This window comes from Megascapheus bottae, chromosome 22, assembly GCF_031878675.1.
Source record: "Megascapheus bottae isolate mThoBot1 chromosome 22, mThoBot2.hap1, whole genome shotgun sequence".
NCBI classification, from domain to species: Eukaryota; Metazoa; Chordata; class Mammalia; order Rodentia; family Geomyidae; genus Megascapheus; species Megascapheus bottae.
Genome location: NC_143530.1, coordinates 17,252,982 through 17,278,777, shown reverse-complemented (window position 1 = coordinate 17,278,777; position 25,796 = coordinate 17,252,982). Strand labels below are relative to the sequence as shown.

General features: G+C 38.5%; 1 protein-coding gene across 6 annotated transcripts in view; it reads left to right on the top strand.

Annotated features, from left to right (window-relative positions):
* The window catches only part of Carmil1 (capping protein regulator and myosin 1 linker 1), a 270,455-nt gene extending 244,677 nt beyond the window's left edge, over window positions 1–25,778 (top strand). Inside the window, exons 32-38 of one of the 6 annotated variants that reach the window (XM_090356284.1) lie at window positions 2,280–2,392; window positions 7,162–7,594; window positions 11,667–11,748; window positions 12,761–12,973; window positions 14,416–14,556; window positions 17,350–17,496; window positions 25,130–25,778. In XM_090356284.1, the coding sequence (XP_090212410.1) occupies window positions 2,280–2,392; window positions 7,162–7,594; window positions 11,667–11,748; window positions 12,761–12,973; window positions 14,416–14,556; window positions 17,350–17,496; window positions 25,130–25,266 (1,266 nt within the window). In that variant the 3' untranslated portion in view covers window positions 25,267–25,778. Of the gene's footprint in view, window positions 1–2,279; window positions 2,393–7,161; window positions 7,595–11,666; window positions 11,749–12,760; window positions 12,974–14,415; window positions 14,557–16,981; window positions 17,007–17,346; window positions 17,497–25,129 lie in introns of those variants that run through there. The other 5 variants (XM_090356283.1, XM_090356286.1, XM_090356287.1 and 2 more) reach the window with 5 other exon arrangements.
* The last annotated feature ends 18 nt before the right edge of the window (window positions 25,779–25,796 follow it).

Below are 25,796 nucleotides of genomic sequence, written 5' to 3'. Positions count from 1 at the left end.
TGTCTGTGTGCTGTGCCATGAGTAGTATATGATCTGTGTATGTTTAAACAAGGGATTTGACTTATTTTGTCATAAATCTAATCAAGGTTACTTAATTCTTCTTGAGATCATTTTGATAATTTATGTTTTCTCTGTATATTATCCACTTAGTATTAATTGTTCATTTAGATTGAGGTTTTTGGTTTTGTTTTGTTTTGTTTTTAGAGTTTTATTCTCTTGATCACTACTGGAGTTCTCTCTCCCCCTTGTTCTTTTCATTTTTAATATATTTTAATGTCTGTTCCTCCATTTGGGGATTACCTTTTATATTAGTCTCTTTTCAAAGCATCCACTTTGAGTTTTACCTATCTGCTCAAGTTCATTAGTTTTTGTCTTCCATTAGTTTTTATTTTATTTCCTTTGAGTTCTTTATTTCTTACCTTATTTCCTTAAGTCATCAATTTTCCATGATTCTTACTGTCTAATGTATGCATGGATACTGCTGTGATTATTCAGCTTCCTAATTAACACTCTCTAGGCATATTTATTCACAGAGGTACTAATGCACCTAATTGTCCTGACTTCCTTCCTGCCCACCTCCCTCCATTCAGCCTAGGAAGATGTGCTGAGAGTTTTGGCAGATGCCTTATCCAAATCCAGGTGCAGCGCCCAGGGTTTTCCCCAGGCACATTCTCTTTATTCATCCTGGCAGAGGGAAAACAGAGGGTGGTCTGAATTTTCTTTATTCCTCACAATCATCAGCTGATCTTCTGAGCACTCACAAATTATATCATTTTAGTGAGTGCTTATATGCTGGAGGTACAAAGTCTGCCTTCTTTTTTTTTTCTCAAACATCACTGTTTTTGTTTGCAAAAAAATGCCTTTCTCCAGAACAAGTGCAGTCTGTTTGGCCAGCCCTCTTTCCTACATCTGTGCTGTTCTTTTCACTCTGACATTTATTCTCTTTGACAGAAAAGACCTGAATCCAATCTTTTCCTTTGGCTAGAAAATGAGCTAAAACAGCATGTGCATTTGGCCTTGAACTCTCTTACAGACCACATTTCATTTCAGTTTTCAGTTGTTGGCTGCTTTTCTCAGGCCAGTGGGCGCCTCCTGCTTCCTAGTTAACAGCTGTCTTTTAACACACACCTCACTGAAGATCTCCCAGTGATCCTGGACTTCTCTTAACCGGTCTGCTCTCTGTCTTCTTATCTTTAAAATGACAGGGTTGGACTGGGAGACCTGTGAGATGCAGTCCAGCCATAAAACCTGGCCTAGCCTGCAGAGAAGCAGGCAACTCTGTTCAGCTCTGTACCTCCTCTCTGCAGCCATTGAAGTTCTCCATGTCCCCAGAGGGCTGTTTGTGCCAGTTCACAGCTGGCATAAAAGCAGGGGGGGGGGGAGGAAGGGGAGGAAGAAAAAAAAAGGGCTGGGAGAAGATATTATACAAGTAAAATTTAATCCCACCCCCCCCCCTAAAAAAAAGAAAGGAGAGTTATTTGAGAGGCAGCTGGAAGAAAACCCTATGTTAGGGCCCAGAGCCCTGGGTTCTAGCCTTTCTCATTCACTAGTGATGTGATCTGTGTGGATTGCCTTTGCTCTCTACACCACTGTCTGATTTGGAACTATTTTTAACTACTTGAATAAAACTGTATTTGCTTTTCAGTTCAAAGGCTAGATAGGAAGGTGAAATAATAACATGCAAAACTCATGTTAATTATTTAGCTTTTGCCAACTTAGGGTTCTTAACTACTGCTGTTGAGGTATTCCCCCTTCTTGTCCAAAAAGACAAATAATATGAGTAAGCTCTATGCAACCTTATCTTTTATAGTCCAAGGAAGGTATTCAGTGGGTCACTTTCTGTGCATAACTGAATTAATAATTTTTCTGTTTCTCTATTGTAATACATAGGAAAAGCTTGCATCGGTCAATATAAAATACTGTTTAGATGAGAGGTTGTTTTTAATTCATATTGTAGAGGGCTCTTTATTATCTGTTGTCTGCTCACTTTCAGCATTTCATACCTATTTTCCACCGCCTGCTAACCCTATCTTCTGATACTCACTCCAGTTGTCATGAATCCCCCATCAGACATGGAGTTTATAGTACATTTCAGAAACCATGTTTCTTTCTGTCTACACTATGGTTGTCCACATGGCTTTTATCTTGGTAGATTATTCAGTCCCTACTTGAGTGAATCTTCCTCCTCCTTTGGTGCTTACTCAGCATTTTCAGTTCAGCAATACACATTTGCTGAATTAAGATGAAGATAAGTTAACTGTATCTGTTTATTTCACCAGGTCTCTGCTGTCAACATTGTCTCTCAAGATGGAGAACAGAATGGCCTTATGGGGAGAGTGGATGAAGGTGTAGATGAATTTTTCACCAAGAAAGTAACCAAACTAGATTCCAAGTGAGTTATTTCATTAGCATTACCATTCAGTTCCCACTTAAGTGACTAATGTTATACTATTAGTTAAACTCGGCGTACTAAATCTCATTTTAGGTGGGAAATGTACAGTTGTGTTGAGTTTACAACATTTACTCTCCCAAGTCAACAACACCAGTGTCTCCTAGAACGTGGTAGAAATAAATGCCAAGGTCATAACTACAGGCCTAGTGAATCAGAAAAAGCTGGAGCCCAGCAATCTGTTTTCACAAGATCTCTAGCTTAGGCTGAGGCACTTTTCTTAACCAAACCTAAAAATGTACCATCTCAATGTGTTTTGGTGGGGCTTTATCTCATTCACTCAAATGACGGCATTACAGGACTCTGAACACGGGTATACTAAGGTTGCTTACTTGGAGATTCTTGTCCATACTTGGGGTGGAGGAAGCCAAGTCATGGCTAAATAGCGTGATCGAATGGTGTAGAATAATAGCAGAATTGGTAAAGGGGTTAGCCTCTAAAGACTTTCTCCTGCATTTCTTTTTTATTATTACTACTATTAGGATGTTGTTTTCTTAGAAGGTAGCTTGGTGGTACTTTTATTAATGTCGTTTAACTTGAAATGCTCCAGTCTTTAAGCCTATTTCGTTCTCCTCTAAATGCAGATCCATCCTGAAATATGCTTCCCACGTGGATGTATGTCTGTGAAGTATTCTTCACCTTGATATGTCAAGTTCAGGGATGCATTTAAACTGTACTGATAGGTATAGGGCAAGCAGACCCCCCTCCCAGGGAGGGATAGCCTTAGTGATAGCCTTAGTCCATTCTGTAGAATGTTGTCTTATCTCACTTCCACAGAACAGTGAGGTGGAAGTGCGATTTTTATATCCATAACAGTATAACTCACTGAATCTTGCGACCCAGGTCTTTGTCTTCTTTGATGCTGGCCTTGATGGTTAGCATACTACAAGTTGGCAAAATTCTATTCTATCTTTCAGGAACCTGTAATGTTTGTCTATTCTTTGCCACTTTTCCCATGGCTGCCTCATTCCACACAAGTTAATTGCTGACTTGGTACATTTTATTTCCATCTTATGCACACATCTGTTAGATTTTGAGAATTTGTTTGGTATGTAATTCTTTTACAGTACAAACATTGGGTGAATGTATTTTCAGTGTAAAAATTTCAAGAAATACGAACATAAGCAGAGCAGAATGGAAAATCTTTATGGATGACTAGCTATGGAATACTTTTTAAACTTTTTCCAAATACGATGCTGTCCTTCCAAAGTCTAGGTCTGTTTTTGTTCCAAGTTGGGATTTTTTTCTGTTTTGTTTTTTTTTAATGGTGCTAAGGTTGAGCTTGAGGCCTTAAACAGGCTAAACTCATCCCCATCCCTTGATTTGGTCTTGCTATGTAACTCAGTCTGGCCTTGAACTTGTAAACCTTCTGCCTCTGTCCCTCATGTGCTAGGGTTATAGTCAAGTACCACTACACCCAGCTAAGATTTGCTTGGAATTGAACCCAGGACCTTATGCATGCTGGGCAAGCACTCTACTACTGAGCCATCTACCAAGTCCTTAACTTCAGTATCTGAATTCATATCATAGCACTAACTAGCCTGCCTTCTTTCGTCACTGCTTTTGAATTCATCAAGACAATTTTGAACTTCCATATAGACTACAGATAGCATTATACTCTTTTCTTAAACCTTAAGAATGTGTATTTAAGTAGTGGGAGGTTCACAGATATTTGATATAGACCATATGTACTGTGAAATCTGTTCCACTGTGGTTTCCTCTGCTGTTAGGCTACTTTCAACATTGTTTGGCTCTGAATGAAAGTTGGAGAAATGTGATGGGTATAAAATCACTTCCTGGAAATATATTGCTCTAGGAAAATTCTGGTCATGTTTCAGGGCACAGATAGCTCAGTTTTCAAAAATCCAATATCTTTTTATTTTTTATTTTATTTTGATATTAAAAATTAGTCATCACCAATTAAGCAAGAGGCAAGCCAGCACTAGAAAAAGGAAAAAAGATTGTCAAGATATGTTTCAGATTAATAAAAGCAGCATGAAAAGTATGAAAAATCATACTTGCATATACTCCCAGTTTAAAATATCAAATGTTTAATTGGCTATGGTGGTACATGCCTGAAGATAGAGGCTAGAAAACCAGAAGTTCAAAGCCAGACCCGGCAAGGCAGCAAGAACAAAATGAAGGACATGAGCTCTATGAGCACAGCTCCAGTGATAAGCTACTTGCCCAGTATATATAATACTTTGGGTTCAAACCCTATTGACTTTGGGTTCCATTCTCTATTCCCAGAAGTAAGTGATAATTTCTACTCCTTAGCTATTTGATTTATTCATTATTTTTTCTTAGAATGTTCCACAACCCTCTTTATTTCAGTTCTATTTATTTATTTATTTTAGTTTTTTACTATACAGGATGGCACTATAACTAATATTCTGTCCACCAGTATTCTCCTTCTGTCTTTCCCTCTCTTGCTGTCTCTTTTCTTTTCCAATCCTTATTTAATCTTTACTTAATATATTAATATTTATTTAATTGTATCACAATTGTTAGATCAATATTTAGTGTTCATTATAGCTATGTAAATATGTGCAATTGACTTACATACTGTGATTACATTTTCTTTCCAATACAACTTTCTACTTTTCCTGGTGTTAATAATTATACCCTTCTTCATTTATTTAGTTTTCTACATTCTTGTCATTTGCTCACACTCTACATCTCCAGTACAAACACAAATGTCTCTGATTATTCAAACAAAGGGGTAACAATTATTCCTACAAAGGGGTAACACTTGATGTATGCAGTGCATCTCAATTAGTTTGTTACTTGTTTTTGTTTTCCTTTTTTGGAAACACTGGGATCATCTTGAATTCTTGGTATACTGAAGTCTTCAGTTGCTTGTTTAACCAGTTTGTAGGATGCCATTTTAATCTGGAAATTTATGGTCCATTTGGTTCTGAAATTTTTCTTGTATTTCTCTCATAATTCTTTTCTGCTTTCTCTCTTTTCTGTTGTTATGAAAGCTCCATTATTTGATTTGTGTATTTTCTCTATGAATCTATTAGTTCTGACATTTTCTCTCTTCATCTCTCATTCTTAGTATGCCTCTTCCCAACATTCTGGGAGATTTCTTCAGTTGTGTCTTCTAACCTGAAGTTTTCCACCACTGCCATGACATTTCTCTGTTATTCCTCCCCTGTAGATGCGGCCTTCCTTTCTCTCTTACACTGTGATGGAATGGGGTGTAGACAGGTTTCTTGGAAGTGTGTAAGGCAGGCTTCATAACTAGTGGGCTTCAATGTAAATTGATCCTTTCTGGATCTCCCTGAATGTTAGGTTCCTTACATCTTTTTTATAGGCTTTGAGGACTTTCTCTTGCCTAGATACCTCTTCTGGGATCAAGTGAAAGAAAGGGACTGAAATGTATTGCTGTTCAATATTCAGACTTTTTTTTTTGCCATATTGGGTTTCAAATTCAAGGCCTCTACTTGAGCCATGTGCCTAGTGCTTTTGCTTTATTTGTTTTTATGCTAGTGTTTTGCACTGGTGCCCAGGGCCAGCCGCAGACCTCAGTTCACCTACCTCCATCTCGTTAGGATCACAGGTATAATCCAGCACACCTGACTTATTCTGTGAGGTAGGATATTGATAACTTTTTACCTGGGTTTCCACCAACACCAACTTTCTTATCTCCATCTGAAAAGTAACTGTTTTTATAGATGTACACTAAATGATGCTGAGTTATTTAAGGCGTCTTGAACCCTGTTTTCAGTATTGTGCACTCAGCCTCAGCTGCAAAAAATGAACTTAAGGTGGAGTGGGCATCATTGTCTTTGGTCATGGAGAGAGAAGCTGAGGATTTTATGAATTAGCTTTTAGCCAGCCTTTCTCTCTTCAGCTTGTTTTTTGCTCCCTTGTTTTTTGCTCTGCACCCACATAACTCCAGTCACTTCTGGGCCTGTGGATTACATTTCAGCTTTCTCAGATTTCTGAGGTTGGTTTTCACTCATAATACCATGGACTTCTGCTGTTTTTGTCATCTCTCCTGTGGGTAGCTCATTGCTTTGTTTTTGTCATCCCTTGTGTGACTTTAATGGCAATTCAAGGGGAGGTAAGTGGATATTGAATCTACCAGCTTTAGATGGAAGACAGTTATTTTGTGATGCCTTTCATAGCTCATTTGGTTTATTTTCTTTTTCTCATTCCATTCCCCAGGTTAAAGAATAGTGTTGTTGGTTTTTGTTTTTGTTTTTGTTTTTTTCCTTCCTGCCAAAATCTCCCACTGTCTTCTCATTTTGTTGCTTCTTTCACTGCCTCTTAATTTAAGCAAGGATCCAAATCTTGGCTTGACTTGACCACTAAGGGTGTTAATCTAATAATGAGAGAAAGATTATCTGGGAGCTCTAGAACAATCTGGCTTTTTCTAGTGTTCTCAAAGTACACAAGGCCATCACCTACTTGGTAACAAATTGACCCCACTTTGTTGGAAGTTCACACAAATAGAGAGGCTTGTCTAGAGCATGTGAATGTTAAAAATCTCTTGTGCACTCCATTGTGCCTCCTCCAGATGGATTCTGGGCAATCATACTCCACTCCCTTTACTAAGCAAAAATGCCTACACTCTTGTAAATGTTTCAGGATGATAGCTGTGGGCACAGTGGTGATCTTCATATTTATGTTTTCACCGAATCCTACTAGAACTTCTATTTTGAGTCACACTCATAGGGTCTGTGTCTTGGTTTGCAATGCAGGAGGTCTTCTTCCAGAGGCTGTGAGTCCCAGGAGCTTAGCGAAGGAGGAGAAGAAAAGAAAAAGCGAGACTCTCGGAAAAGTGGCTTTCTCAATTTAATCAAAGTCCGATCCAAGTCAGAGCGGCCACCCACGGTGTTGATGACGGAAGAACCATCCTCACCAAAAGGGGCTGTGAAAAGTCCAGCTGTGGACATACCCAGGAGAGACTTGAAGACAGCCACTGAGCACAATGGCAGTTTTGAACGCAATGAGGAGATAAAGACACCGGATTCCTTGGAAGAGAATCAAGGGGAAGAAACCGGGAGGCTGGAGCGTGCTGACAGTAGGGGCAGCCCCCAGGGAGGGCGAAGATACGGGGTCCAGGTGATGGGCAGTGGTATGCTGGCAGAGATGAAAGCCAAGCAGGAGAAGAGAGCTGCCTGTGTGCAGAAGGTAAGGACAGTCCCTTTGTTCAGTTTATCCTTAGAGAACTTAGAGCCCTCACCAGGGAGGTGTGACACATATCCACTTGGGCTCCAGGGCCACATAGCTGAGGAGAGCCACTGCAGCTTTGAAGCTCCATGACTGGTTCTGAGAATTGAGGCTCTTCTCCCTGTGCTTGTCATGAGAGCCTGTGAGTGAGAGCTGTTCCGGGAGATGCTCACAGCTGTGGTAAAGACTGAATCAGCTGAATTTGAATGCAGAGCTTAGGGTAATTGTGGATAGGAGAAATGGCAGGCAGAGGAACCTACTAGATGATCATCACATAAAGGCTGGATCTTCCCATTTATTTCAAAGCTAGACTCTTTTTCATCTTCAGAGTCCTTTATTTTTTTTTGGTGACTTTTTTTTCATATATTTTTATTGTAATTAATAGAAGGGTTACATGATATTTGCCAGATAGATGGTGCATTAATTCCCATACATTGATACCCTTTCACATGTCTTGGTCCCCATTTCCCTCCCCCCCACCTCCACCCCTCATCTTGTTTTCCCCCGTTCCCTATCCAAGTCCTTTATTTTTAAATTCCAGAAAAATGCAGGAACTAATGTTGGTGGCTCATGCCTGTATTCCTAGCTATTCAGGAGGCTGAAATCTGAGGATTAAGGTTCCAAGCCAACCCAGGCAGACAACTCTATGAGATTCTTATCTCTAGTTAATCATCAAAAAGGTGGAAGTAGAAGTGTGAAGTGTGGCTCAGGTGGTAGAGTGTCATCCTTGAGTGAAAATAACAAATGAGAACACAATGCAGGGCCCTGAGTTCAAAGCCTAGTACCAGCACCAAAATAAGGATGATGATGATGATGATGAAGAAAACAGAAAGAAAAAATTCAGGGAAATTTAATTGCTTTGTTACTTACTCAGACATTAATAAATATTGCTGTAAAGGAAAATTTCATATTTTAAAAATTGCCAAGTCTGTATAAGATCTGACTTAAAGTACTATTCATTCTTAGAGTCCTTTGAAAGTGATCTTTACAGGTTTCATCTACTTAAAGGAGAACATCCCTGTCACAAATATTAACATAAATTTTCCAATGTTGAACTGGATTGTGTTTTATTTTAATTTTTTGTTTGTATACTGCAGATTTAACCCCTGTGCTCTATCACTGGAACCAGGTCTCCAGGACTTGGGTTTTTCTTTATGCTTTGTTTTTGAAACAGAATTTCACTGTGTTCAGGCTTAGTCTCAAACTCATGCTTCTCGTGCCACTATCTCCATAGTAGCTGGGATTACAAGCTCTATTGCTTTTATATATCTAAGTGCCTCAAAGAAAGAAAGATTGTCCTCTGTTTTATTTGGAATTTCAGAAGAAAACTATTCTCCCCAGCGAACCCTTGATTTTCAGAACGTTAATAGTAAACTGTATACCAGGTTATAAAGGGATCTTTCCTTTTAACTCTAAACAACTGTTTTCCATTAAATCCTGAATCCCACATGACTTCACAGCTGTGCACCAGACCTCTCCCACCAGTATCAGCCCCTAGCATTACCCAGTTCCAGATTCCCTAAGTCAGTGATAGAGGGAAGAGTTGGAAGAGAGTCCACATAGTTTTCAAGGGAAACAGGATGGAGCCCTTACTGGTCAGAATTCTAATTACATACTACATCCATAGCATGAGTGAGTTACATGTTGAAAGTTTTACATTTTAATCGTAAATTTCTTTATAACAATGAATGGAATATTTTCACTAATGAGCTATTTATTTTTATCAATGTTTCCAGGGATAAACAGCTGGGTTTTTTTGTGGAAAGATAAGAAATCCTAGTGTTTCTTTTTTTTTTTCCAATGCTTTGGATTAATATATGAATTGACTCAAAGTGACACAACCCTTATGGCTTAATGTAGTTGTTTGTGAATGGCTTGTATTACTGTTCCCTTAGCGCCATCTACTGTCAATTTCAACAACTATCACTAAAGATTTTTACTATTTAAAATACACACCAATCATGGATATTTCATCAGCATAATAGAGGAAAGATTCATTTTTTTATTCAGCTTTAGACTATTTCCCCTAAAATTCCACAGCTATACCCGTCATGAAGGCAATACCACGATCATCCCTACAGGATCCATGGTCCATCCATGGTCTGTAGACTGTTGGTAAAATGTATGACACTTTTGCCTTCCTCTAAATAGCTCTCATTGCGTTATCGATGTTTGATATATACTTAAAGAAGAATAAGTAGAGGAAGATGTGTCACTTATTAACGAGGGAGTGCAACATGTTGCAAGTGTTTAGAAATCATTTCTTTTCTTCAGATGGCCTCCCTAAGTCAGCTGTCAGCATACCAACACATTAGTATTATGTTATTCTTATTTTGGACAGGCACATTTGAGATTCATATCTGCTTCAGAAAACCTAGGAGAAAAAAAACAACACCACAGTAGAATACAAAATGTAAAGAGGTCCTGACTCCAAGCAACCAGCCCTGTGCTACAGATCTGTCCAAAGGACACAGAGGACTGGCATGGGACTTCTTCCCTTGGGATCCCATTTCTATGGTGATGCCAGATGATGTGCTCCTTGTAGTTTTGGGGCTTGTGCACATGTCTTTTATCAGAGACCTTACTGGCTAAAGTAGAACTCTGATCACTCAACTCCCTGCCACTTCCTTGATTGAGCTGCCCTTCTGGGAGGGAGTGGCTGGCCACATAAATGAATGCAGTAAGTGAGTGAGATTTCATGTTTTTTAATTTGGAAAATCAAAGTTATTTTAACCCAACATGTCACCTTATGAGTACAATGCATCTTCATCCATGTCATCCTTTCCTAGTCATTCTCCTTCATCTCTCTCCACCCCACCATCCCCTCAAGTTTCAATATAGGATTTGGCAGCAGATTCTTGCTCTTTTATTTTCTTGGGAAGATGAGTTGAGCAGTAATAATCAATCAAGCTGCAGGTCAGACTGACTTGGGAATCTTCATGCCTCTTTATCTACCTGCCCACCTAGGCTTGAATTTTTAGATGAGAGATAGATAGTGATCATCTATCAATAATGTTCTTAGATATTACAAAGCAAGGTTGTAGCTTCATATTTTTTTAATCTATGTTCCTCACTCTAATGCAGATCTATATACCATGAGGAAAAAAAGTGGTTCCTTAGTTCAACAGTTTCAACTGTTTCAACTACACTTAGCCTATCTCTCTTTAGCATCCCAAGTCCCTCCTCTCTGCAATTTTTAAGAAATTTCATTGAGGGTTTGGGTTGTAGTTCTGTGGTAGAGCACTTGATCAGCATTTATGAGCTCTTGAATTTAATCTCTGACACCAGGGACAAAAAAAAAAAAGGAAAGCAACATATTAATTGAAGTCTAACCATTTTAATTTTTCTCCCAACAACCTACCTGCATCCTGTGGTTCAGAGTCAGTAGCCAAGCAGATGTTTTCTCCCCTTTAAGCCCCTATTCATCTTTGTGATGCATTAGGTTAGAAGGATTTTAAAATGAGATTTCTTAGAAACCAAGCCTAGAAAGGGTCCCTTTACTTCATGTGAAACATCAGGTCTGCAAGAAAGAGGAACTGTTACCAAACTGGCTGGCTTTGCCTAGTGCCATGCACCTCTCCTCATGGGAAGCGCTCTGACAAATGGGCCTTGAGAGCATAGAGCCTGGACTATGTCCGAAACAGACTGTGTTCTCATACTTTTGTCTCAACAGGAGCACCTTTGGAAGGCAGACCATTCTCACATGTTCCCTATAAAAATGACAACATGGCTGGGAGCATGGCCTAGTGGTAGAGTGCTTGCCTAGTTTACATGAAGACCCGGGTTCAATTCCTTGATACCACATAGAAAAAGCCAGAATTGGTTCTGTGGCTCAAGTGGTAGAGTGCTAGCCTTGAGAAAGCCCAAGGACAGTGCTCAGGCCCTGAGTTCAAACCCCAGGACTGGCAAAAAAAAAAAAAGACAAAATTTAGGTGCTATTGTTTGCTGTCATTTGTTATCTCCTATTGTATTTTTTTCCCCTCATACCTCAAACAAACATACACATTGCGAATGTTTGTTTGTTTGTTTTTAGAAGTTTGGGAATGATGCCATCTCCCAGGATTCCTCTAGCTCAGCCTTGGGCAGCATGGAACGGTTAGAAGGAGGTGGAGCAGGTAAGTTAGGCCATTGCTGTCACCTGTTAGAGCAGTCATTTACTTTCTGGCTTCAGGAGTCATATGATTAACAGGAGGAAAAAAAAAAAGTGGGGGAGAAGCAGGAAAGTTCTCTGATGTTGCATGTTCTCAGTGCTCATTTAAAATGCCGTATTCTAAAATAAATAAGCAAATACATGCATGTGTAATGTACATAAAATACCATATCCTTTTACCTGCCCAGTGCCACGTAGGGACGCTTCTCCCATCCTTGTAGCCCTGTGCCTGGACAGGACACCTATTCTTACTTCGAAGAGGGTAGAGGAACATGAGAACATGGCAGATGTGGTTTTTGGTTTTGTTGTTTTTCAAATAAGGCATACATGACATCTGGAAGGTAGATGGCTGTTTTGTGTACTACAAAAGAATAGTCTTTCCTTGAAACTTGAATATTCGTGAAATAAATTATCCATCATTTCTTTGACTTCTTAAGTGTAATCAATGGGTGACACTTGCAAATTGCATGTTAGAAACTTGACTGCTGTTAGATGAACTTGTGCTATAGAATCTATAGTATATAATCTTTGATATTAAAATTCTATAGGGCAATCATTAGAGTTGAACTATAAATCATATTTATCAGCTTGTTTGGCAATTGTTTGGCTAAATTTAGGTAACAGAATTGATGCAGGGGAAGAATAGGATGTGATGTTTGGTGGTAGTCTCACCATTAAATGTGAGATTGTGACCATCAACACAGCCCTCCTCACTCAAAACTATAGCCAGAGCCTGATCTGATGATTAGTTATCTCGAGGTCATTTCATTTCTTTATATTTCTCCTTGTTTGCTGCTAAATATAAAACTCATCACCTCATCGGAAAAGTATCAGAAAGCTCATTGATTTTCTGTGAAGACCTTTAGTTTTTTACCAGCATGCTTCAATTCCAAAAATGCTAAATGTTCTGTGTTTAAATGATTGATCTCTTCAGATCTGATTCTTAAAAGTATAATTAATACCACTTTTCATTCTAGTGCCTAAACTGCACCCTGGTCTCTTAGAGAACCGCTTTGGTTTGGGGACATCAGAAAAGAACACTAAAACAGAACCCAAAGTGGACCTGGCCTCTAGGCCTCGGAATTCTTCCAGCACACCTACAAGCCCCAAGTCTCTCCTGCAGTCTCCCAAGCCCAGCCCAGCAGCAAGGCCCACCATTCCACAAAAGCCAAGAACCATCTCTCGACCTGGTAAGGGTTTTGCTTGTCTAGGATCAGTTGGAAAACAGATGGCATGCAGGGTTGGTTTGATCTATGATTGATCTCATAAGCAGCTAGTAAATAGGATGTAGAGAGACCTCATAGGAAATCCACAGGAAGCTACAAAAATGGTAGACTGAAGAATTACCTTATTCAAGACAAAAGCCCACCACATATGAGGTAGGGACTCAGAGCCTTTTCTTGCATTCGAGACAACCAGTTGGGTGGTAGGCAGGACAGGAAAACCAGTCTTATATCACACAGGCCCATCTACAATGCCTGACTTGCCTTACTAAATTTTTTTCCTTGATATCCAAGACCACAGAAATTAAGCAAACAAATAGAGATATCAGATCATTACTATTTTCATTATCATCATCATCATCATCATCATCATCATCATCACTATACTTTTCAGGGTTTTGTTTTTGTTTTTTGTCGGTTGTAAGGCTTGAACTTTGGGACTGGGCATTGGCCCTGAGCTCTTCAGCTCAAGGCTACCACCCTACCCCTTGAGCCACAGCACTTCCTGTATTCTAGTGGTTAATTGAAGATAAGAGTCTCACAGTCTTTAGTGCCTGGGCTGGCTTTGAACCAAGATCCTCAGATCTTAGCCTTCTGAGTAGCCCTAGCTACCCAGGCATGAGCCACCACGCCCAGCTTTTGCAGGAGTTTTTGTTGTTTTGTTTTTATAGTACTAAGGCTCAAACTCAAGACCTAGCACATGCCAGAGAAAGCACTTTGCTATTGAGCTACACTCCTGTCCTTCTGTGCCTAGTAATGAGGCTTTCGATTCAGTCCCCATTATTACCAAAGAGACAGAGACACACAGAATAACATTAAAATTCTCTTTCTAGATATTTCACCATCTTTTCAGTCTAGCATGTTACTCTTCATTAGTCCTATGACCAAAGGATTTTATGATTCTAAAACTCTTGTTTCCAAATTATTCCTGAACACTTCAATGTATGCATGAACCTATATCTCTGTAAATATGTTGTGACTTTTTTTTTTTTTGGCAATGACCTGCAGGCTTTTATTCCAGAACTCGAAGCACGTTGAAATCCCATTCCCCACCCTTACCCCCCACCCCCACCCCCTGCCAAAAAAACTCCTTTACAACTGAGATCCCTTCAAAGTCTTCTTCTGTTGTGACTCTTAACAGGAAAAGACAATGGGTTATAATGTTACACATTTTGATACAAAACAGTTTTGTGTCTCAGATACAGGTATCATTTGATTGAAATTGTTGTATCTGTAGGATAGGATGCTATCTGGGCCAACTTTAATCTTCTAGAATAATACTTCCCTGAGCAGAAACAAAAAAATAGCCATAAAAATTCTATTATTTTTTCTTATGAGTAGTCTACATGTAAAGATTCACCTGGCTTATGTGCTTGGAACAATCAATTTCCATGTTTGTGTTTTAATAGAGGACATCCCAGACTCGCCATCTGGCCCTAGTTCTCCTAAAGTTGCTCTTCTTCCACCTGTCCTGAAAAAACTTCCCTCAGACAAAGAGAGAGATGGCCAGAATAGCCCCCAACCCAGTCCCAGGACATTTTCCCAGGAAGGTAAGAACTTTTATTTCTTGGATTGCTCTCCCTAAATACAGTAATTTTTAAAGAAAGGAATGAATCCTAGTCCTAAAGAATAAATTAGTATTCAAACTAGGATCTCTTGGATGGAGTTTGAGCAACCAGAGTAGTTCTTTAGTGTAAAAGCTTAATTCAGACTACTGGTGACATTGGATCTTAATGAAGAATTAAATGCACAGCAGAGACACCCAGGCCCAAAGGCCTCACTTCTTTTCAGGAATAATCACAAGATGCTCTTGAATCCCATTGTGTCAGGAACTCCTTAAACATGATTTTGTGACCTCTTTGATGCTACCTGCAGAATTTTAGGTACCAGTATATCCAAACAAAACATCGCCAGCTGTGGTAAGTCATCATGATGGAGGAGCAGCTCACAGAACCCTGACACATCTTCAGGTGCATTGTGATCAAGAGACAAATATTTCTCATTCTCAGGAGTGTGGTGCCTACATGGACACTCTCAGGCTTTCTTCTCAATTTGTCTCTCAGTTTCTTCCTTCTGACTTGCTGAGATAGGAACAACAATATTTTATGGTTTTCCCCTGTAATCAAATTGAGTTGTCAGTTATCAGGAGGGAGGCCTGGCTGGGCCAGCTACAGCATCCGGGCTATCTCTTTCCCTCATTCTCCTTACTCTTTTAAGTAAACAGTTGACTTTCAGGTACTGGCTGTCCTCTATAAAGTATAGCATACATTCTGTCTTTAAATTTCTCTATACCTAGAAAAAAATGTTAGAGCCACACAACTGGTCACATTACCCATGTCCAGATTGCTCTCATTGTGTTTGAAGTTACTAGGTTTTGCTTTAGTTGTATGTTAATGCTTTCAGATTGTTTTATCTTTCTGGTCTGGCAGCTTCCTATGTTGGCCTATTTTATGATATTGGCTGCACACTGAAGTTGCAGCCTAGTATTATCTTTGTGGTTTTAGATTTACTAAGAAATAATGCTTTCTCCTCTCGTTTCTGCATATTTATTTGGTTAGTAAAAGCCTCACTCACCTACTGACTATGAGAAAGAGATGGGGGGAGGGAGGGAAGGAAGGAGGGAGAGAGAGGGGGGGGAGGGAGGAGGTTGTCTGAAGCTCATTTAAAAAAACTTTTTGTCAAATAAAGAGATTAAAGGTATGAAAAAGCAGCTGGTAACTATAGATATTTCACATGGAAGGAATAAATACAGAGCTCAGTATTACTGACAAAGCCTTTAGAAGACTTGGTATTAAAATAAGAATCTTTAGTAGTGATAGGTTAGTGACCACAAGAGGCAGCAAGTGTCTTCTAACAGTTTTCTCCCCCCACAGCCTCTCTCCCATTCCTACCCCTGTTGTCTCTTTTCTACAGCTGCTGACTTTACATCTGTGTTTTCAGGGAAGCTTTGGAAAGAACTGAGTTGAGGTGGGGGGTGGTTGGAGGGAGAAATTGAGAGATACAAAGGGGTAGTAGTAAAGTAAGGAGGAAGACTGTTCATTTTGTTCAAAGTAGTTGAAATATTGAAGGGCTTGCTCTCCCCCACAAAAAAATATATCCTGGGCTGGCAGTTGGTAGAGTGCTTGCCTAGCATGCACGAAGACCGAGGTTCAATTCCTCAATACCACATACATTTAAAAAAGCCAGAAATGGTGCTGTGGCTCAACTGGTAGAGCTCTAGCCTTGAGAAAATCCAAGGACAGTGCTCAGGCCCTGAGTTCAAGCCCCGGACTGGCAAAAAAAAATTATACATACATACATACATACATACATACATACATACATATCCAGACATTGAATTAAAAGTTATTTCCTGAGCACATTTGGAAAATGGTGTTTTCTAAATGCCTTTAAATGATCAAAACAAGGACTAGAGTAGTCTCCTGGATAAGATTGTGTGTCATGGAACCTCCCTGGTTACAAAGTGGGTGACACTGAATGCTACTAGCCAGTTTTTACCTACTGGAAAAAAGTAAGTGTTATTTCTTAAGGAGTTTAAGAGAGTTTTGGGGGTGGGGTTTGATTCCTCCCCAACCCCAACCAGTACCAACTAGGAGACAGTTCAGTTCAGATAGTTCATGCCCCCATCTTTCTAATTGGTTGGGATAACAGAATGGTGGAGACCATCGCTTCCCCAGCTGGGATCCAGAATAAAGTAATCACAGGAGATTTTGCTGATTGTACCACTTGTTACTGAAGTTGGATTAAAGGTATCCATGAAATCTGAGAACAACTTCTGAATGTCCAAGGTGGTAAGATTACAACTTTGGAGTTTCTGTCTCCGTTCATCCTCAACCATGAACCCAGAAATGGCAGCTGCGTGTGAGCCCTATCTTTCTCCCTAGAGACTGTTCCTGTTGTGCTCATTCCTGATTTCATGTATATTATTCATGCTGGTTACTTCATTTCCTTATTCTGTGCCTCCCTTTGGACTAGCGTGCCCAACTAATTTCTGAAACAGGTAAATCACTGTGATTCTTCTGGATTACTCCATAGTGAATGTGATTTTTGTTAATCCGTCATGGAATCAAAATGGTGATACTGGGGTCTTTTTTTTGTTAGTATTTGTTGGGGGCAGATTCAGAGCTCACCTCATTTTGCACGACATTTCCATAGTGTTGGCTGTTGAATCCTGTAGATAATCGTCTTATCTGCCCTGGATCAACACTGTTGAGTTCCTTGAATCCTAGGTTGGGTGGGTGAGCTGGTATGTAATTTGTAATATTAATATTTTTAATATTAATGTAAACACATTAATGTATTTGCTCCTATAAAGGGTAAAATGAGTCCCTTTTCCTCAGTAGTGCAAAGAGGAGATTATTACAAAAGGCATTCAGATCATGACAGTGGCAAGCCTTCCAGTAGAGGGAAAAGATCTTCAAAACTGTACTCCACCATTGCAGAAGAGGAAGTGAATGCATTTGGGCACAGGAAGTCACAGCCAACAAATGGTTAGAGCCTTCGATTATCATCCCTCACTGACCCAAAGCTTATGAACTGGCACTAACAAAAATGAACTTTAATTGAATAACTTCTTTTATGGGACTGGGTCAGGGATTCATCATGTAGATGATGTTTTATTTATTAAAAATGGCAACAGGATGGTCCTTCCATTAGGGGCAAGAAATACTGACTCAAATAATCTAAATTTAGATGTTACTATGAGGGAGGTTCAAGTTCCTTTGGTAACTTGTCCTCACAAATTTTTGTGATCATGAAAATTTATTTTTATATTTACGATCCTATTCTCTTCCTATTTTTTTCTTTTAATGGATTAGATCAGAAATTCTTTTTCATTAGTATTTGCTTATTTTTATTGTAAAGGTAATATACATGGGGGTTACAGTTACATAAATCAGGTAATGAATACATTTCTTTTTGAATATAAATATTAAGAATATAAAAATTAAGAATATAAATTCTTAATGCAATAGATTTTGTTTCTTTAGATTATTTTGATCTAAGTTGTCATTAACTTTAAATTCTTGTAGGAAAAAAAATTTTCAGTAAAAATAACCACTGTCTAAATATCAATCTTATGTTACACACATGATTTTTCATTGGGTTTTTTATTACCTTTATTAACAATGAAAAAAATAGGAATTAGCTTTTCCATCTTGAGGAACAATTTTGCTTTAAAGCTCTTACTGTTAAAACTCCTATCTTCCATTTAGTCTTCTAGTGAGTTCTATCATCCATCACCTCTTCAAGTGAGAATAATCACAGGAACTAAAAAGGAAACATTTCAGTTCAGCTTTAGCTTCCAATGGGAAATGTCTTATCCATGACAAAAGAACTCCCTAACCTCCCTGGTCATTAACTTTGTGTAAATATGACTTGAAAATTATTAAGAGGAAATCTTATTATTATAAGAGAATATATAAAATATCATGATACAGCAGCTTTCCTTAATGAACTCTGCCCTCTGTGTGAACATACATTGGGTGCCAGGAGTCAGGAAAATACCCTACACTGCCTCTTAAGAAACTGTTCTAAAATACAAGCAGGTGATAGGAATAACTTATTTTTATTGCAAAAGGACTTTATTATGAGCACTTTATTGTATATACAACTTCTTTGCTCTAACTCAGCTTCTATCCCAGTGAATGTGATAACTTCACATGGAAACTTTGGTCTTTGAAAACTTTACACAATTCATATATTTTAATTGATTGATCTATTTTATAAAGCAGACAGAGCAAGAAAAGAAAGTTGTGAAAGGAAGCAGAGAGAATTTCTGTTCAGAGAGGGCCTCCAAAGAGGAATCCCCTTGATTCGGGGGTTTTTTTTGGGGTGGGAGTGGGGGGTTTTGTTTTGTTTTGTTGGCCATTCCTGGGATTTGAACTCAGAGCCTGGGGACAATCCTTGAGCTTTCTCAAGGCTAGCACTCTGTCACTTGAGCCCCAGCACCATTTCCAGCTTTTTCTGTGTATGTGGTACTGAGGAATCGAACCCAGGGTTTCATGCATGCTAGACAAGCACTCTACCACTAGGCCATAGTCTCAGTCCGGTGATTCAGGGTTTAAAACCAGAAAACATCTAATCAATGTCAATGATATTTGGAGCCTGGACCCTGGGTCTGTACTCAGGGATGAGTCATGGCCTCTTCCTTGTCCAGTGTTGACATAGGATGGAGTTAAGGACATGACCTAGAACATAAAACAAAAGTAAAGAAAAGAGAACACTCTGTTTGGCCCAGATAGCACCTTCCCTAGTCAATATCAACTATACTGATCCTTTTTCTTTTTTTGTAGTACTAGGCTACGTCTGAGCTATATCCCAACTGCTCCTCATTTAAAAATGATTTCCTATAGAGGTGCCTTTATAAATATGCAATTGTAATCATTCTTTTCTTTACACTTCTTTTTCAGAATATATCAAGTCACAATTTCTATCTCTGTATTGTCTCTTCCATTAAGACATCTGAGATCACATACATGTTTCTGGAAATTTACACTTGATCATTTGTATCTGTTGACTTAAATTATGTATTAGCACAATATTTTTTTCTGGTTGTGAGGCTTGAACTCACGGCCTGGACACTGTCCCTGAGCTCTTTTGCTCAAGGCTAGAACTCTACCACTTTGAGCCACAGCTCCCCTTCCAGTTTTTTCATGGCTATTTGGAGATAAGTCTCATGGACTTTCCTGCCCAGGCTGTCTTTAAACCTTGATCCTCAGTTCTCAGCCTCCTAAGTAGCTAGATAACAGGCATGAACCATGATCGCCTTTTGATGAAATGTTCCTCCTTCAAGAACCACTAAAAGCACTACAACATGTGGCAAGATCATTCCTGGTGTCTCATTAATCACACAGTAAGGCTTTGAGTCACAGTAAAAAATGGATAAATGGGAGAAATAAGCCAAATCATAAAAAGGCAAACAGAAAAAATTCTGTGCCTATCTTAGATTTGTCCATGACCTCTTTATCTGAAAATTCTCTTTGTGATGGGCTAGGTAAAATTTCAATGAAACGAAATAGGACCATCTTGTCTTAGCTTTTCTGCTTTGCTTTTTGAAATAGAAAAGTATAGTTGTTATACGGAGCTTCAATTAAAGTCATTTTCTGTCTAATATCTTAATTTTGTTTTGTTAGTGCCGATTCCTAGCACTTGACCTCCTTCATCTTTGAGAACTGCATAGCAGTCTGCTTTTTGAATAGTTTCTGATTGTAAAAAGATACCTAACAACACAAGTAATGAAGCCATTGTTATCTACTTTTCCTTAAGTCTTATAAAAAAAAAACATTTTTGTTTACACCAAGAATATTTCTTAATTTCCTAAATCATGTATTCATGAAAACAACAGAGGCTATTGTTCTCAAAGCATGCTGCATATTTTTATCATGATTGTTATGTTTTGATTGTATGGCTATTTTAATATTGATTTGTCAGGTAAAATGCTTACTCTCTTATTAGAAGTATTTGCAACTGTGTCTTGAATTCCATATATTTAATTGCAAGCTGTGTTGTTGATATTAGCATACATCCTATTTTCCTGAAGAAAATGGTCACTTTTTTTTTTTGGCTTTGTATGTGTTGCGATGGATGGTATTTGTACAGGGCGTCTGATTCTGAAAGTCAGAATCAGATCTGACTTTTTTGCTTATTCTGTAATTCAGCCAAGAAATTCTTGGCTGTGGCTGTCAGTCTAGAAGCTAGCGCTCTATTCTTTGTTATACCATATTCAGATTACATTTCCCTTATAAGAATTCTCCAAGACAAATTTAGCAATTGCTTGGGATCGTATGTTCTTTTTGAAAAGAATTAAACATTAGAGCCAACCATAACTGAATATTCTTCTCAGATTCTTATAATGTTTTCCTCCCTAAAATACAAATCTCAGCTGAGCTGACAGTCAAGAAATCTCAAATTTTCATGTGACTCTCTAATTCTGAGTTTATATGCATATTTCAGAATGTTTTTAATTAGCCCATATACATATGCAAAATTGAATCAACATCAAGACTTCATATTTGAGCCTCTCTGCAATAATTTTTGCCACTATTGACAGGATATGATTATTCAAGCAAGTGTTTATGTTGAATAATTTACCAGTTCCTTTACTTTTTAATCAATTAACGATTTGTGGAATGGTAATAAGTATGTGCATGGACACATATACACACACTCTAACATTTTTTAACTGCCCAAAAAATTTTCATTGAAGAAGTATAAGAAAAATGTTCTGATTCTTTTTTTGTCATAACTCAAATCAAGCTACCTGATCAAAATGCCTAAGACAAGTTTGTCTGAATTAGGAAAGATGTGCAAAATTTCTAAATATTTTAAAAATAAATTTTGGAGCTTTAAGTTTCAACAGACAAAATCTATTGAGACTTTTTTCCCTCCAGTTGTAGAGCTTGAACTCAGTGCCTGACGCCCTCCCTGTGCTCTTTCTGCTCAAGGTTCACACTCTGCCACTTTGAGCCACGGTGCCACTTCCTTGAGAACATTTCTCAATGATACCCTAACCAAACCTACCTTTATATAATTTTTATTAATATCTTAATTATATACACTCTACTAGATGTTCCCTAAAAGCTGGAAAACAAACTTGAGAAAGAACATTGCTCCCCAAACTTGCTTGCACTAGGAATCTGGGCTAGTGAATCTGTAGGCCTAAAGGCTTAGTACTTGGGTTTCCAGACTCAGCCCGTTAGTTGTGCAGTAGGTTCCAACTTCACTGTACTTGGAATTTTCCTTCTGTGGATGGTGCCTGCCTACACCATTTAAGGACATGTCATGTTGATCCTATAATCACTTTAGATGCATCGTAGTTGCTAAAAATTATTCATTGAAAATAAATATACTTAGAATAATGTTTCCCCTTTTTCCTTGTGGTACTGGGTATTGAACTGAGAACCTCACACATTCTAGGCTGCCACTGAGCTGTGCCACCAGCTCCAGAATGAAATTTAAAGTGTTGTCACCATAGTAATCCTCTCTTGAAATAATGTGTTATTTTCCCCATACTAATATGTTCGATAAATCATAGGTTTTCACTTTCATGACTAAGAATTGGCTCCTTGTCACTAAATCTATATATTCCCCAACTTCGCTAATGCCCCAAACCCATCCTAGAAGACTCAGAAGCTAGTGTCTGTGACTTGAAATCTCAGTGCTTAGAGCGTGAAGTATGATCTACTTTTTGCTAAAAGATCCCTTTGTTGTTTTTATATGAATTTTTATCATGTAATATTTCAGATTTTTATCTATGACAAAAGCAGTTTTGATTACATGAATTTAGAAAGTATTTTTTTTTGCCAGTACCAGCATTTGAACTCAGGATCTTATGCTTGCTCAAAGCTAGTATTCTTCCAATTGAGCTAATGGCTCTAGCCAACATTTTGCAGGTTAACTGGAAATTATATCTTTCAGACTTTTCTGCCAGGACTGGCTTTGAATCTTGACCTTTTGGATCTCTGTGTCCTGAGTAACTAGGATTTCTGGCATGAGCCACTGGCACCAAGCTAGAAAATATGTTTCTATCCTTTCATACTATGAATTAGACTTGAGAATTCCAGTAAGCCAGTATTTTAAAGAATGATTCATTATTTTATTGTATGGATTAGAAAACATGTATTTGCTCAGAAGACATATAAATGTACCACCACATTTCTTTTTTTCCCTTTGAACCTATAGTGTTGGGAATTTATTTTTAGTACTTTGGTATGGAGCAAAACTTTATGGTTTAAAATGGTTTAAAATAAAATGACAAACTTAGTGCAGATATCAAAAGTATTGCTCTATTTTGAGGTTGAATTCATTCCAAGTATCTTCAAGATAAAATCTTTCTTCCCTTACCTTGTTCTTAGTATAGTCAGAATTTGAGAGCTCTTTATTATGTGAATATCAAATTAAGAGCCCTTTATATCTTAATATATGAATATCAAATTGGTTTTATGATAAAGTGTAAAGTATTTGCAATTTTTTTCTTTTTCTTTTTTCTTTTTTTGTTGGTCATGAGGCTCAACTGAAGGTCTGGGCGCTGTCTTTAAGCTCTTTTTGCTCAAGGCCAGCTCTCTAGCACTTTGAGCCAGTTTTACTTCCTGTTTTCTGGTGATCAGTTGGTAAGCGTCTCATTGACTTTACTTCTCCCGCTGGCTTTGACCCATGATCCTCATCCTCAGATCTCAGACTCATGAAGTGACTAGGATTACAGATGTGAGCCACCAGCCCCTGGCTTTTTTCTTTTTTCTTTTATACTAGCTGTATTTGAAGGACCAGTCAACCTATATGTATGATTTTTTTTCTCCAAAGCTTAAAAAAAAAAGTCTGGCCAGGCATTGGTAGCTCACACCTGTAATCATAGCTAAGCAGGAGACTGAGATCTGAGGCTTCCAGTTCAAAGCTAGCCTGGGAAGAAAATATCTATCAGATCCGTATTTCCAGTTAACTAGCAAAAAGCCAGAAGCAGGTATGGCTCAAATGGTAGTCAGTCAGCCTTGAGCAAAAAGCCAAGCAAGAGCATACGGCCCAGATTTTGGTACCTATACCCTCATTTGGGTACCATTTTCTACTCATAATTTTCTCAAAAATATTGGGCAAAAAAAAATAGTAACCAAAAAAGGAGAGTGAGTTGAGACAGGGTCCTGAAATGTAGCCCAAGCTGGTCTTATATTACTCACAGTCCACCTACTGCCACTTCCCAGTTGCTGGGCCTACAAAACTGTGCCACCATACCAGGCTCAAAAATTTCTAATTACATGGTTTCTTTTCAGAATTTCACATGATTTTAATTAGATATCATTTGCTAAAGGGGAGGGGCTGTAGTTTACAGTCTAGAATCTGGCTGTTAACAGAATTTGCAACAGAAGTACTTTATTATGTTTCTATTTTGATTATTGAGTATTATGAGCTTTTATTTCCTGAAATCATCTTTGTTGAGTTGAACATTTACATAGTCAGCTCCTGGCAAGATGAATTATTTAGCAAAATGCAAAAAATCAAAATAATTAGAAGCACCAAATAAATCTTGTAGCTTTTTTTAGGACTGAAATCCAGTGTTCCTGGTTGGACCATTTTAATTTCTGAGTGTTGAGGTAGATGTACTCTTCTTTCAAGCTACTTTACAAGGGACATAGATTTGGGATATTTTAGCTCATGATGTATCTATACAATGGACCTGTGAGTAATATTTAATAACTCTTAATAGTATCCTAGAATTTAACATTTAAATAAACCTTTCCCAAGGCATAACAGCAGTGAAGCCATAATGTAGTTGCAATTTTTTTAATGTGCTTTAGAGATTACACTTAGAATCTTAGTTTCAGGTTTTGCAGGGTTATTATGAAGAGGAGTGATAATGAATCCGTGAGCTTGGCATTTAATAAAAGCCCAGTTCCTGTAATGGGTCTCCCACTGTCCATTTGTAAAGTCACAATGAATCCTTATGTGTCTATACTCCCAACAGGCAGAGTTGTAATCCTTCTACCTGAGAACTGAAATGTATCACAGGTAGTATTCCTTTTCACAGTCTTTATTTATTTCAAAGACTGTGAAAAGTATTCATTTGCTTGAGAGTAAAGCAGAGACTTTAAAACTTGAAAACTGAGACACAGAAAGGTCTACCAAAAATTGCTAGGACCTTTCCTTATTGTCCCCACCAAAGTAGAGATAACCAGCCCTAAACCATTTGCAGAAGACATCAAATGGGAAATCTTCCCAGCTGGCACTTCCCCAAGGCTCTACCTGCTCTCTGTGCCACGTGAAGGGGCTGCTGTGATTGAGGAGGTCCCCTGGACACAAAACAGTCTCACCTTGGTGTGCCTCTCCTTCCTGTTGTCTTTGGGTCTTCATCTCAGATTCTCAATCACATCTATGAGTGGTTCACCCTCTCTAGACTGGTTTTTTGTTTGTTTGTTAGGGGTTTTTGGTGTGTTTTCCTGTTAACACGTGTAGTTTCAGTTTTGTTGGTTTGTTCTAAAATTCTCATCTCTAAATGTGGGTTGCAAGTTTGTTTCTGAGAAAGTCCTTCCTGACTGCCACCCTTTTCCCTGCTTCTTAGTGCTCCTGCCCTCACCCCATTGTTAGCCTGGCCACTGGTATTTCTTGTCAGTAATCTGTTCCTGCCTTTGATTTCAGTTTCAAGGAGAAGCTGGGGCCAGCTGGCCCAGGAAACTCCAGAACGAAAGCAGCGCTCCTCCAGTAAAGATGGGCCCCCAGGCAGCAGGTCTAGTGACTCCGGAGAAGAGACGGAAAAAGACTTTATTTTTGTGTAAAATTCACCCAGGCAGAAGTCTTCATGGGCAGGGTGATTTTGTCACCCCTCAGAGAGGAACCAAGGGCAACACCTCCTCCTTTCTCTTGGTGCTTTATTCTCTTCCTGTGTGTGTTTTTTTCTGTTCTCTTTCCTTTTATTAAGTGTAGAAATTCATCAGTTCCTTGATTATCAAAGCACATTTTTTTAACCTTTCCCCCAGTCCTCAGCATTTGGATTTTCAATGTTATTTCTGTGCCCTCAATGAAAGCCAGCAATTATACCATGCGCCCTACTTGAATTTCTTTGAGGCAGATACAGACTGCCCTGCAAGATGAATTTTCAGAGGTTAACAAAGTAACTGGATCCACAATCACACAAGTAACTCTATCCAGTAGACCAAAGGGGTACTGCTGAACACACTTGTGTCAAATCTGCACATAATTCAATATAGCAATTTATTCTTGATGTATGCAATTGCACATTGTAATTATATTAACAGAGCACACTAATAAATAATTTGTATAAATTATATATATTAGATCTTGGGTA